This window comes from Haplochromis burtoni, unplaced genomic scaffold, assembly GCF_018398535.1.
Source record: "Haplochromis burtoni strain Fernald_Lab_line unplaced genomic scaffold, NCSU_Asbu1 Contig_468, whole genome shotgun sequence".
NCBI lineage: Eukaryota > Metazoa > Chordata > Actinopteri > Cichliformes > Cichlidae > Haplochromis > Haplochromis burtoni.
In genome coordinates, this window is record NW_024582829.1 from 347,706 (window position 1) to 361,094 (window position 13,389).

The window sequence follows — 13,389 nt, forward strand, 5'->3', positions numbered from 1 at the left end:
GGAAGGAGTATGGCACAACTGTAAACCTACCAAGACAAGGCCGTCCACCTAAACTCACAGGCCGAACAAGGAGAGCGCTGATCAGAAATGCAGCCAAGAGGCCCATGGTGACTCTGGAATCTGTCCATAGGACAACTATTAGCCATGCACTGCACAAAGTTGGCCTTTATGGTGGCAAGAAGAAAGCCATTGTTAACAGAAAACCATAAGAAGTCCCGTTTGCAGTTTGCCACAAGCCATGTGGGGGACACAGCAAACATGTGGAAGAAGCTGCTCTGGTCAGATGAGACCAAAATGGAACTTTTTGGCCAAAATGCAAAACGCTATGTGTGGCGGAAAACTAACACTGCACATCACTCTGAACACACCATCCCCACTGTCAAATATGGTGGTGGCAGCATCATGCTCTGGGGGTGCTTCTCTTCAGCAGGGACAGGGAAGCTGGTCAGAGTTGATGGGAAGATGGATGGAGCCAAATACAGGGCAACTTGGAAGAAAACCTCTTGGAGTCTGCAAAAGACTTGAGACTGGGGCGGAGGTTCACCTTCCAGCAGGACAACGACCCTAAACATAAAGCCAGGGCAACAATGGATGGTTTAAAACAAAACATATCCATGTGTTAGAAGGCCCAGTCAAAGTCCAGATCTAAATCCAATCGAGAATCTGTGGCAAGATCTGAAAACTGCTGTTCACAAACGCTGTCCATCTAATCTGACTGAGCTGGAGCTGTTTTGCAAAGAAGAATGGGCAAGATTTCAGTCTGTAGATGTGCAAAGCTGGTAGAGACAGACCCTAAAAGACTGGCAGCTGAATGCAGCAAAAGGTGGTTCTACAAAGTATTGACTCAGGGGGCTGAATAATTACGCACACCCCACTTTGCAGTTATTTATTTGTAAAAAATGTTTGGAATCATGTATGATTTTCATTCCACTTCTCACGTGTGCACCACTTTGTGTTGGTCTTTCATGTGGAATTCCAATAAAATTGATTCATGTTTGTGGCTGTAATGTGACAAAATGTGGAAAAGTTCAAGGGGGCCGAATACTTTTGCAAGCCACTGTACATAGAAGGCACCGACAATAAAATCACTCAGTCTGAAGCTCATAGTGTTCTCACTAAGATAATATATTCCATATGACACACAAATTTAATTAGTTTTCACTCAGTTTTCCATCATGAACAAAATGTATCCAGGAAATGGCTAGGTCTGATGAGAAAAGACTCATAAGAGAATCTGCTGACTTTGGACAGTCATGTAATTAAAGATTGTACTTGTTGCTGTTTTCCAACTAAGGAGCCTCTATCGCATGTGAGCTGATGGGGAATGGTGTTCCAAGTGTCAATAAAAAGCTGCAGTTATCATCATTACCTCGCTTGGGCTGCATAATTCCCCCTGCAATGTGAAAACAGGGACAAGGCATTAATGTCAACACGCTGCATAAAGATAAATCTTTTGAATAGACCTCGTTTTATTGCCCCACCTCTTGTGCCCCAGGAAATTATGTTTGTTTTTAGTCTTCAAGGAGCAACTGCTTTCTTTCTCAGAATCATGACGGTGTAAATATTCATTTTCTCAAACAACATATTAGACTCTATCTATTAACATCTCCTCTTTTTCTTTTCCTGCAGAAAGAGATGACAGAGAAGATATGCAATTAGACAAAGCCACATGGACAAAGGAGTTTACATTATGACGTTATCTGAGCCCCTTGAGAAAACTTCCGCATCAAAACACTCCAGACAGAGAACTGCTTTGTGTACACTTGTATGAGTGGTTTCCAAGCATATGACATGGCCCATAAACTCAGTAGACTTCTGCAGATGGTGGCAAAGTTCCTTTACAGAACTTTTCACTTCACATTCATTATGGTGCTGTGAGTTTCCTCATTATTCTGTATTGTTTTATACACTGCATCTCCTGTACTCTGTCTTTCCTCTTGTGCATGTATATGTTTTATCTTCGTGTAAGTTTTGATGCATTGTTTGTTTTCTCGTTGACCAGAGTTTGTATTTTGTACGATGTGTTTTCACTGTTTAAAATCTGATTTAAGGGCATAAAAGTTCTTCCCATCAGCCAATCGCGTCTGCTTTCATTTTCGCAGGAAAAAGAAAAACACAACAACAACAGATATAGCATACTTATTATCACTGCTCACTTGCCAAACCTGTTACATGGATAAATAAAGGCCATCATCATGCACCAAAAATCCCCACTACGTGGACTGAGGCGTGGTGACGAACCCTGCCAAGTGACGTTGCATTAGTGCGGTCACGCTACCAATGGGAGAGGAGTTAATCCGGAAAGGGGCGGGGCAAACGTCTGCTCTCGCGTTTTCCCGCCCGGTACGTCATCAGCTGTTTGGACTGATTGATAACAGAAAGCAATGGGAGTTTACATCAGCTGTCACAGGCTTTGACTGCAGGGATTTGGCTGGCGTGGAGTCCACGTTTGAAGGGTTTGTTGCATTTGTGGTTTTATTTTAATGTTGCTTAAACAGTCTCTGACTACAGTTAGCAACTGGTCATGTAAATCGGTTTAGCAAGCTATCTGAGTTCTTTCTTGCTAGCTGGGGCTAACAACAGTAGGCAGCCACCGCTAGCTCTGGCTTTTGTAATGCCGTAATGATCTTTTATACAGAATTCCCTCCTGGTAACTAGGACAACGTTGCTAATGTTAAGTAATTATCTAAGTGGACGTTGTTGGCTGTCCGTACACATATTTATTAACTTCAGTATCGATACAAACTGCTGGTATAACTCCATTAGCTAACAGCTAATTATCAGTTTTGTGTTTTTCTAACCGAAACATAGCATTTAACTAGTGTGAACTAACTAATTCAATAAACTTTGCTGTAAGTGAATATTCTGCGGTCATGTAGATGAACAGTAACCGCAAACTCAGAGCGATACACAATGTAATACCAAAGAATGAAAGAAAGAGGAAACTGGAACACATAAGCTAACGCTGGGCGGTGTCTTCTCCATTGCTCTAGCCTTTTGCCTCATCACTGCATTGTATTTAGTTGTTACGTATGTTTACGTGACTAACTATATTTGTATGTGGCAGTTGGCAGATATGGTGAGGCACGGCGTGATGACGGAGTTGCAGCCCTTCCAGCCCTCCCTCCAGGTGATCTACTCTATGATTAGTGGTGATTACAAAAGCTGACTTCCTGAAACATGTCTGATAAGATAAAAGGACCAGAAAATGGTGCACAGTAGTTTCATCAAAGCACTGTGCCCCGTTGTTTGAATGTTTCTGGTAAAGTTCAGATAAGGCCTGTCACGGAGTTTCCAGTATTATCATATTGACCACTGTTTTGGCAGATTGCCATAGGTGGTTGTAATGATCAAAGTAGTGGTGATGCATCTCTATAACTGCAGTTAGTCATTTTACAGTTGCAAGCCTATGATATGTACAGAACATTTTATTATATTATGGATTAGTGTTTATTTTTAGTATTTATTACCAAGGCCAAATTAAAATTTTCCTTTTTTTGCTTTTTTCATTTGCTTTTTCTCTACTGTACCAACATTGATCACTGGCTGATTTTGCCCTATTCCCTCCCCCTGTCCCCCCCCATATGGCCTCCTTCTCTGTAACAGGGTAACTCCCTTGCTTTGGGCCAAGTAGGGCAAAACTGTGGGAGCATTCAGGAGAACAGAAATACCTCAGAGGAAAGACAGAATCTTTCCCAAGACCCAGCAGGTACAAATGCTTTACTTTTCCTAGCATTTCTATAGCTTTGTAAACTTTACAAAGTGAGAGCGCTGTGCAAAAAAATTGCAATGTTTTAATTTGTGTGTATGGATTCATTTCTGCCTCTACAGAGTGTGAAAAAAGCCAGCCAGTGAACATCCCAGATACAGGTAAACGAAAGAAGAAGAAAAGAACTAGAGCGACAGACAGCTCCACTGGCACTTTTGATGGTAAGTAGGCTAAAACTGAAACACATGCAGTACGTGTGAAAGCAGGAAAATTGACCAACACTTCATATTTTCTTCAGATCTCTACAAATTGACTCATGAGGTGCTCGGCCAGGGAGCATATGCTAAAGTTCAAGGATGTATCAGCCTGCAGAATGGACATGAGTATGCCGTGAAGGTAAGTAGGGACAGTTTTGCCAAATTTAAATGTCATTTGAACAGGTTGGGTTGCTCTTTAATGGCAAACTTTTCTTTAAAGCTGTACTACATTTTTTTTTTTTTTTTTTTAAAGTCAATCAAAATGTCCATTGAATCACAATTTCTGCTGCTCGCCTTCATAGATCATAGAAAAGAGTGCAGGACACAGCCGCAGCAGAGTCTTTCGAGAAGTGGAGACTCTTTATCAGTGTCAAGGAAATAAGTGAGTTGATTTTTGTCTGATTAATATTTAAAAAAAAAAAAAAATGAGAGAGAAAAGAAAACCTATCCAGAATAAAAACAATTCTGATCACCTAAACATATCGTTGTCCAGGAATATTTTGGAATTGATTGAATTCTTTGAGGACAACAACTGCTTTTATTTGGTATTTGAAAAGCTGCGTGGTGGTAAGTGTGAATAATTAACACAACAGTTATGTAATGCAAACAGAGCTGTTGCCAGATGGCTCATTAAGAGCGCACAAATATACCCGTGAGTGATCCTCTTCTCTTTCTGCAGGTTCTATTCTTACACATATCCAAAACCGAAAGCACTTTGATGAACTGGAGGCTAGTAAGGTAGTGAAAGATATTGCCCAAGCTCTCGACTTTTTACACACAAAAGGTAGGTCAAAATTCAAGCAGGTGTTCTGCTGAAATCCAAAGGAAACAGAGGTTTTGTTTTTGTTTTTAAGTGTAAAGGTGACAGCGTTTTTGTTTGCAGGCATTGCCCATAGAGACCTTAAGCTAGAAAACATACTCTGTGAATACACTGATCAGGTAATTGGCATTTAATGAGTTGAGAAAGGCATTAATTATCCCTTAAGGTTTATAATTTAACAACATAATCGTATATTTACTCTCTTTCTACTTAGGTGTCGCCAGTAAAGATCTGTGACTTTGATCTAGGAAGTGGAGTAAAGCTCAGCAGTGCCTGTACACCCATAACAACCCCAGAGCTCACAACACCAGTAAGTGTCTAATTCTAAATTGTCGGCCACATAATATTGTCCAATTAACTAATAAGGGATTACACTGACTTGCCTCTTCTTTGCTTTTGATCTTTGCCCTCTCTCAGTGTGGCTCGGCAGAGTACATGGCTCCAGAAGTAGTCGAGGTGTTCACTGATGAGGCCTCCTTCTACGACAAACGCTGTGATCTGTGGAGCCTCGGGGTCATCCTCTACATCTTACTGAGTGGCAGCCCACCCTTCACAGGACACTGTGGCTCTGACTGTGGCTGGGATCGGGGAGAAAGATGCAGAACATGCCAGGTATGCCCCCTCCAATCAGCACTGTTGTTTAGCGTCCATCCCATGGATAATTGCTCAGCTCAGCAGTGTTTGCACCACAGAGATTCACTGTGTGTCCCCGCTTATCATTCTGAAATGAAGACATTATAAATAATATAAAACTACAGACTAGAGGTGTTAAAAGAACACATGCTCTGTAATGCCTCCTTTAGCTGGCATTACAGCTTGTTCATCTTAATGCTGGCCTCTTTGATTATCATGTCCATGGTAGACGGTTCAAATAAAGTAACTAAAAAATTTTCTTTTTTTGCTGTATACTGGCTTAATTAAGAAACATAATTAGTAATGTAGGTTAAGTTAGGCTTAGATGTAGGTTGAAATCTCTTTTTAAAAATAAAAAAATGAGAAAAGCCGATGTATAGGAGCACTACGGCTGATTTGGCTTTAGCTGTTGACCCATATGTCAAATGCTCTTATGTGAATTATTCAGAAAAGCCAAACACTTTCAGTACAGTTTGGGGTATTATTATTTTTTTTTAAGTAGTAGAGTATTAGGGCTGAGAAGAAATGGGAAGAGGTTCTGTAGATTTACCAGGGAAAACCTTGTTTTAGCTTTCACTTCATCTAGATGGATGTCGTCGGTTCTTCTTCCATTATCTTGGCTTGAGCGGAGTTTTGGTTTGGTTTATTGAATTTTGTGCTGCGTGGAGAAAAAGCTCACTTCTGTAAAGAAGGTGTGAGGTCAGAATTTATAATGCACAACAGAATGACAACACCATTACAAAAATGAATGCAGCACAATAATGCAGCGTGCGCGTGCGTGCGTGCGTGTGTGTGTGTAAATGGCATGTACTTATCTATTTGATCTTCTCCCCTCAGAGTCACCTGTTTGAGAGCATCCAGCAGGGCAAATATGAATTTCCAGACAAGGACTGGGCCCACATCACAGTGGGCGCCAAGGACCTCATATCAAAGCTGTTGGTTCGGGACGCCACTCTGCGCCTCAGTGCTGCTCAGGTCCTCAAGCACCCTTGGGTGCAGGGGGTGGGTATAATTACATTTGAGCACTACTTGTCTAATGTTAGACAGCTGGAATTATTGTCCTTATTTTCCAGCTGTGAGTTTTTTTTCTTTCTTTCTTTTATTTATTTCTTTTTTTCCAGAATGCTCCAGAGAGAGGTCTTCCAACTCCTCGTGTTCTGCAGAGGTCTGTCTTTATTTTAGCTCCGTTTCTGTGGTTGAAGTAGAATCAGACCTTTAGTGTTTGTGGCTTTTCATAGGAAACTAGAGTTTCTGCACATACCTTTGTTTATGAACAACTTTTTTTTTTTTAAATTTGAGAACAATTTCAGGTTCTCTCTGCTTCAAGATGTTTTTTTTTTTTTTTTTTTTTAAGATGGAAAATATTGGGATTGATGAAACAAGGATCTAGGATACTTTATTCTAATCACATTATTAAAGTGAGAAGTGGCAGAAGTGTGCTTAGATGTCTCTCATATCTGTTTCTGCCTTCTTTCTTGTTCTAGGAACAGCAGCACCAAAGATCTGACCCAGTTTGCAGCAGAAGCCATCGCCTTCAACCGGCAGCTATCCCAGCACGAGGAGCAGCGGGAGGACGTCGGAGCCATTGTTTGCTCCATGAGGCTTTCTCCTCCTTCTAACTCCAGGCTGGCTCGCAGACGGGCACAGTCCAGTGCTCTCCGGCACGGAGACTTTGCACCCACTTCAGATGACGCCACAGCCTGAGGGTCCTTAACCTCCTCATCATGTTATCTGAATAATTTTAGTTACCTTCTGTGTGGATTTTTATTTTTATAGGGAGCCTTGTAGGATCGGTCACACAGTATGGAAAGTATCTCCGTTGTTGAAAGTCCTCTCCTTGGCCAGTAGTCTTATCAGTGAGAGTTTGAACATCAAGTGCACAGTTAAACCTCAGCTTCTGCCTACTAATAGAAAACAGTAAAACTTCCAGGATTTGGCCAGGAGTTACTTTAAGCTGATGAGTATTTTTAACAAAGGTTTGATTTTCTTTCAGAACAACTTTGGCTTTAAGAAATTTATGTATTGTCTTCACAGGTTGGGTTAGTCATCGTTACCCAAAACACCAGAAACTGCTCTCAGTGCCAGCAGTTTTTACTAAAATACATATCATCACCAAAAACAGCATTTTAAGAATCAGGACAGCTACGCAGCAGCAGCTGCTGCTTTAATGCAATATCGTCTTATAGGTAGATTTTATTTTATTACTTCTCTTGTTTTTCCAGCTGTGAATTAGTTATTTTATTTGAAAGCTTTTTAGTGACTAAAGAAAAGGGATTTTTTTCTTGCTTTTTTAAAGCATGTTTTCTTTTCTTTTTTTTTTTTATATGATTATATGATTTTTATGTGTGAATGTATGTGATTTAAGTGATTAAAAACAGACAACACTTAGAGGAGTCTGAGGGTTAAACAGGGCCTTTCCCCTGTTTTACCTGTTGACTCTTTTGTCGAGCTGTGTCTTCATGACTACCTGAGAGTGTGGCTGGAGGTTGCAGAAACTCATGGAGTGAGACTGGATCTTAAAGTGTTTTTTTTTTTTTTTTTTTTTTTTCTCATGTCAATACAAGCTACCTGCAGCACTGATGTACTTTAAAATAAATATCTTATTTAGTTTGCCCAGAATGGGAGGTTCTTGTGTTTTTAAAGCTTCACCAATGATATGAATTTGACACTTAAAAATAGTATTTATCTTTTCAGCGCTTTTGCTATAACTTCTCGTTGGAGGTCATGTTTGGTGTTGTGATGCAGATTATTCCAAGAGGTTTTGCTTAATTTCTTATTGTCTTAGTGATCTTATATATATATTTTAAGTTTAACTTACTTGAAATGTGAAAATTGCATTTGTTTTAAGTTTTATGCAGTTCATGAGACTTAAAGCTGAACTGTGGGACTTTTATATATAATGTTAATGTGTGCACACAAAGATTATTCACCCTATGAGCAGCAGGTATGGTCTCTGTATTTTGTAGTGTTCCTGATTCCTGGGCTGGCTTAGATCAACCAGCAGTGACTGGGTTTGCCAGTCCTCAAAAGAGCTGCAGCTAAAGCAAATGGTGTGGCTTAAAAAAGTAGAAAGGGACTGAGAGAGATCGTTTGCTGCTTCAGATAAGTGTCACTGGGAGGGAAAGCGATTGACAGCGAGTAGAAACGTTTAGCGGTGGATAAGCCTTTCCTTGTTCTAGATTTGCATCACAAGCACTTGTTGATGGTATCTGTGTAATCTACCTGTTACAAGCCCTGCATGGCTGGTTTAAAGGGATTAGAGAATAGTTTATGTTACACTAGTGAGATACGTGATTCCATTCTGTGAAGTGAGTTTATAAAACTGTTAAAAAATATTTTTTTAATTGTCCCTGTTTTGATTTTGTCTGTGCCAATGGAAACTGTTATGGATGAACTGAGAATTCTTTCTGATACTTTCTGATTTTTTATTTTGTTTTTAGAAGAAGCTACTTTTTCTTTATGTTGTCTTATAATTTAGACTGTCTGTGTTTGAATGGGATCTCCAAAGGCTCCTGTTTATCGTACCTTACAAAGTTTATGTGCCAGTGCCAACTCATTCCCTTATTTCACACTGTTGCCATGGACAACCCATCCCTATAGCAACTAAGGGCCTTCATAGGCTGGCATGAATTGATGGAGATTTGCTCAGAATGAATACACATGTTAGGAAACGACTGCTTGCTATGTTAAAGCCCCCACACTAGTATGAATCATAAAAGAAGCTGTTTGTTTCCCTCCGTCTACTTGAGATTGCCTAGAATGAGATGCAGTAATTGGTATGCGATTATAGAGTCGCTCTGAAATGTGTCAAAGCTCATATGGGGTCCTATGCATAAAGCTCTCATGTGTAGAGCGTGTTTTCACTGGCATGTTGTGTTCTCAATAAAAAGCTCTTCTTGTCTAAGCTGTGTTACATCAAGACAATATTACTGTGTTGTGCACTCAAAGGTCTCGTTCACGAGACGTGAGCAAATGGATTTTTGTTTTCACTGCAGCAGATGTTCTTTAGTTTACAAAGATTTATTTCAGTCAGGAGTGATAAATGGTAACAACTCATTGTTTTGGACTAAACAGATGAGGAGGGGACAGGAGATGGTGAATAACCTCTACGCACACTGGTAAGAAACAGATGCCGTGTCCTTGCTGAGACTTCTTTGAAAAGCAAAGGAGAAAGAGGAGCGAGGCCATAGTCTCGAGCCTTTTTTCTTTTTTGTACTTTAATAACCCAGGTTTCACAAACTTTTCCCATCATTAGATTTAAGGAAATAAACATCAGATAGATGTAGGAGTGCAGTGGTGTGTGTGTTTCCACTTTTCCCGAGAGCACCTTTAATGTAACACGTTAGAAGCTTAAGCACTTCAGAGGGTGATGGCTGTGATTGGGCTGTTTGTTTGAAGCAGCTCCACAGCGCAGCCAGTGGCCGATATTCAGCAGTGCATCAGCTGCAGATCACTCCGCTGCTCACCTGCAGGAGGAGCAGATCACACCCGCCGCTCCTGTGCAACATGACACACGGACAAAGCGCCCAAACGGCCAGAGTCATGTGTCCGATGTAAGGTAAGCGACACAGAATGGTGCAGAGAAATTTTGCAGCAAGTGTTGCTTTCAGGTTTGTGTGTGTGTCTGTGGACCATCGGCGAGAGAACAAGACTGTTTTTATATTTGCAGATTCTCACTTGGCATTGTCAGCATTGTTGCCTTCGATGAATTGTATTCGCGCTTTAATGTTGAGGTTTAAAGTCTCATAACTAATGCGTTTAATTAGACGGGAATGCTCACAGTTTTTTAACAGCTAAGAAATTACTTTGGAAGAAAAAAAGTTGCCAGAGTTCAAAATCAGAAGAATGAAAAGTCTTTAAAATGTGTCATGTTACTTTTCAGCCTCTCTTTCTAAAGAGATCAAATGATCTATTTTCAGCCATTTGTCTGATCAACAGCTTCTCTGAGCTCTCCTGAGACATGGTGCTACCTGAAAAAAACTCCAGTTCATCTGCTCCCAAGAAGACCCCCGAGCAGCATGCTCCGAGGCACCAGAGCATGCCCTCTCCAGCCCTGTGCTGCGCCTGTGGGCTGTGCATCATGCTGGCTGGCATCAACATCACCCTGGTGGGAGCTTTTGCGTTTGGTACCTTTATCCCTACAAGCAATCCTCCCATCTTCATTGGGCCTCTTCTTTTACTCATAGCGCTGGCTTTCTTTACAGCCTGCTGTGTCATCAGCAGGAGACCTCAAGCCCACACTGCCCATAAGGCCAAAGGAGGTGAGAAATGGGCGCTGATGAGGATGGGGGCAGTTGCTTTTGAGATGGAGACGAGCGAGCACACGCTTCAGGACACGACAGCTGTCCAGCTCAGCCCCACCAACTCCCCTAGCTCATCTCACAAATCCAGCTCCATCCAAGGGGAAGCCACTGCCCTGCCTTCCTGTCAGGATGAAGCCACTGAGCAGCACACATCAGGGACCTGTGGCACTGGTGTTACTGGAGATAAACCCACTCTGAGCTCTGACTGCCGGGAGAGCACTTCCACATAGATCAGATCACTACATAGCGTGGACTTTGTTCTGTTTACACTGTCTGGCGTGACTGCAAGAATTAATTGCTACTATAAGTTATAAACTAAGTCGTACTTTATTTATGCCAAAGTTGGTAAACTCAAATAACACATGACTTAAGTAACTAGAATGACGGCGTGGTAATATGATACAAGAGCGAAAAGGCCTGCAGACTCAGCCTGTGAGCGTAAATGTATTGTGCAAACTCCCTGATAATTATTCCGTGTGTTTCAGGAAGTTGTACTTTTACTGCCCTGTCCCAGGATGTACATTATCTTTCCAGGAAATGAAACAGGGAAGGAGATGATACCGTAATCCAAGTGCCTGTTTTATGTAGTTCTTGTTGTAGAACACATCTAGTGATTGTGTATTCATTGTGTATTCGTTTCCTATGGATTGACTTTGGTTAGTGTTTGCCACCTTTGTGAAGGAGGATCAGTGCAGTTATAAAAGCCGGGTGAATGCAGTCACAGCTTTTCTACACACTTCAACATAACTTTTCTTTCTTCTTCTTATTTCCTGCACCAGCTGCTTTGAGTGATGGTGTAACCTTGAGCTGTGCTAAAATAGATTCAGGAGTGTTTTGTGAATTTCTCTACTTGTGTTGTCGTGCATGATTACTACAGGTGCTAATACATGCTTGGGACCCCTGTATATTTTATAAATATAGATAACTCTTTACTTGAACAGAAGTATATAGTGTATCTGTTCAGACAGCTCACTAAAACTATTAAGGATGCTATCTTGAGCAAATTATAACAATAATACTTCTACTGACCCCCTTTGTGAAGAATACACAGAAACAAAGCCACTGGAACTGTCAGGCTAAATGAGAAGATGCACAGGCTGTGATGATAAGTCATTTGTTATCTGAGTAACCCCAGCAGGGACTGTACAAACGGCTACGTTGCCCATCATTTGGCGTCTGACTCAACAGCTGCCGGCAAATGCAAAAGCCCTGTTTACTCATCATTTTACATCAGCTGTCCTCAAACACAGCGTGTTCCCCTCACACAATCAAACCACGGAAAAGATAACACGGTGGCCAACGCCCACTGTTATTGCAGTGTTTTTTGAGTGGATACAGGCAGGCTGTGTGGGTGTCTGTAGTTATTCAATGACTCGTTTCTGTAAAGAAGGTGACATGTCTTGGCAACCTCAGCTCAACTAGTAATGAGGTCATGCTGCTCTGAAGAATGGCATAGCAGGATTAATTTAGCGCAGGGCTGGGTTTAACTCAGCAAAGGTTAATGTAACTGAGCAATTTTTATCTAAAAAAAATACTTCCATCCATTCATGCAGACTTGATCCTAACCCCACTATCATGGATGAGAGGTGCGCTAAACCCTGAACAAATCACCATTCCAAGGCACATCTGAACTTTTATATCATTTTCTTCTTTTGACTGGCCGCTTTAGGAATAGCTATAGCAGATCATCTGCCTCCATCCCAGCCTAGCATCTCAGCCTCACCTCTCTACGTTCGTCTCCAAACCGCTGTCCCTCTGATATACTCATTTCTAATCTTGTCCATCCTGGTCACTTCAACAAAATACTTAGCATCTCTAACCCTAACCACCACCAGATAAGCCTCCTGTGTACCAGGTCTTACTCCCATTGTGTATAACCAGTTGCCCATCCCTGTTGCCAAGTGCTGGATCATAGTTGGTTGTCTGATTGTTGTTTTCTATCGAATACTGTAGTTTGTAACTTGCATAAAGCACCTTAAGGCAAGTGTTTTTGTGAATTCGTCCTATATAAATAAAATGTAATTGAATTGAACTACTCTCTTGCAGCTGCTTCTTTTTACTGTAAACGTGGAGTTTCTCTTTATATTTCCTTTTTGTTGTTATTAGAAAGGCTTGCAGGAGTGTGCATTTCCAGTTTGGTGCTCTGGTTTTATTCTCTCTTATCAGGATCGAGGCATTTCTAAGCCCCGAGCCAGAGCGCAGTGTGCAGTAAATGGCAGACAACTTCCTGAGGCATGCTGGAACATGAAGGACGCTCTGAGGCTAAGCAATGACTGGAAATTTTCTCTGACCTGTGTTGTCACTGGGATCATAATAGTGGAAGTATTCCCACAGAAGCCTCCAGGAATAGGAATTATTTATTGTCTGTACTGGACACAGGTCAAGATCATCTCAAGGAGCACCCACTCCCTGTCTAACACAAAGGGAGACGTTTGAGAGAAAATCAAGTAAAGCAGAAACAAAATGAGTTTTATTCATAAAAGCATACAATTAATTTTGTTAGAAAAAATGGAGCAATCGTGCCACAACTCTAAACTTTACGAGTAACGCAAACTCAATAACCTATAAAGTAGCTTTAATCTATTTTAATTGATCTGATGGTGATATATTATTTGTAAATTAACTGTCTTTGCAAAGCTATAAAAAGTTTGCAGCTACCTGTAAAGC

General features: G+C 41.1%; 3 protein-coding genes across 5 annotated transcripts in view; all 3 read left to right on the forward strand.

Annotated features, from left to right (window-relative positions):
• mob3c (MOB kinase activator 3C) overlaps positions 1 to 2,055 on the forward strand; it is a 6,686-nt gene extending 4,631 nt beyond the window's left edge. For both annotated transcript variants that reach the window (XR_006052928.1, XM_014341415.2), the window contains exon 4: positions 1,630 to 2,055. Coding sequence is in view for 1 of the 2 variants with exons in the window: in XM_014341415.2 (XP_014196901.1) it covers positions 1,630 to 1,659 (30 nt within the window). In the remaining variant the exon portion in view is untranslated. The remainder of the gene's footprint in view (positions 1 to 1,629) is intronic.
• Positions 2,056 to 2,313: 258 nt separating this feature from the next.
• Positions 2,314 to 9,320, forward strand: mknk1 (MAPK interacting serine/threonine kinase 1). Its single transcript, XM_005946518.3, has 14 exons — positions 2,314 to 2,456; positions 3,068 to 3,130; positions 3,607 to 3,709; positions 3,832 to 3,930; positions 4,008 to 4,105; positions 4,269 to 4,348; positions 4,460 to 4,533; positions 4,646 to 4,750; positions 4,850 to 4,905; positions 5,001 to 5,096; positions 5,204 to 5,398; positions 6,257 to 6,421; positions 6,541 to 6,584; positions 6,904 to 9,320. The coding sequence occupies exons 2-14, from the start codon at positions 3,077 to 3,079 to the stop codon at positions 7,121 to 7,123; spliced, it is 1,389 nt and encodes a 462-aa protein (XP_005946580.1). The 5' UTR covers positions 2,314 to 2,456; positions 3,068 to 3,076; the 3' UTR covers positions 7,124 to 9,320.
• A 126-nt stretch (positions 9,321 to 9,446) lies between these two features.
• On the forward strand, positions 9,447 to 12,720 carry LOC121812215 (transmembrane protein 275-like). Of its 2 annotated transcripts, none has more exons than XM_042213691.1 (2): positions 9,447 to 9,977; positions 10,339 to 12,720. In XM_042213691.1, exon 2 carries the CDS (start codon positions 10,380 to 10,382, stop codon positions 10,950 to 10,952), a length of 573 nt encoding a protein of 190 aa, XP_042069625.1. In that variant the 5' UTR covers positions 9,447 to 9,977; positions 10,339 to 10,379; the 3' UTR covers positions 10,953 to 12,720. The 2 variants fall into 2 exon arrangements, with proteins under 2 accessions (XP_042069625.1, XP_042069626.1); XM_042213692.1 differs by having other exon boundaries at positions 10,358 to 12,720.
• Positions 12,721 to 13,389: the final 669 nt, after the last annotated feature.

Bases quoted from the DNA above. Each gene is read 5' to 3' on its own strand.
- LOC121812215 (XM_042213691.1), top strand. From the start codon at position 10,380: ATGGTGCTACCTGAAAAAAACTCCAGTTCATCTGCTCCCAAGAAGACC.
- mknk1 (XM_005946518.3), top strand. From the start codon at position 3,077: ATGGTGAGGCACGGCGTGATGACGGAGTTGCAGCCCTTCCAGCCCTCC. The intron at 3,131-3,606 runs GTGATCTACTCT...TCTCTGTAACAG, and splicing joins CCTTCCAGCCCTCCCTCCAG to GGTAACTCCCTTGCTTTGGG. The intron at 6,585-6,903 runs GTCTGTCTTTAT...TTCTTGTTCTAG, and splicing joins ACTCCTCGTGTTCTGCAGAG to GAACAGCAGCACCAAAGATC.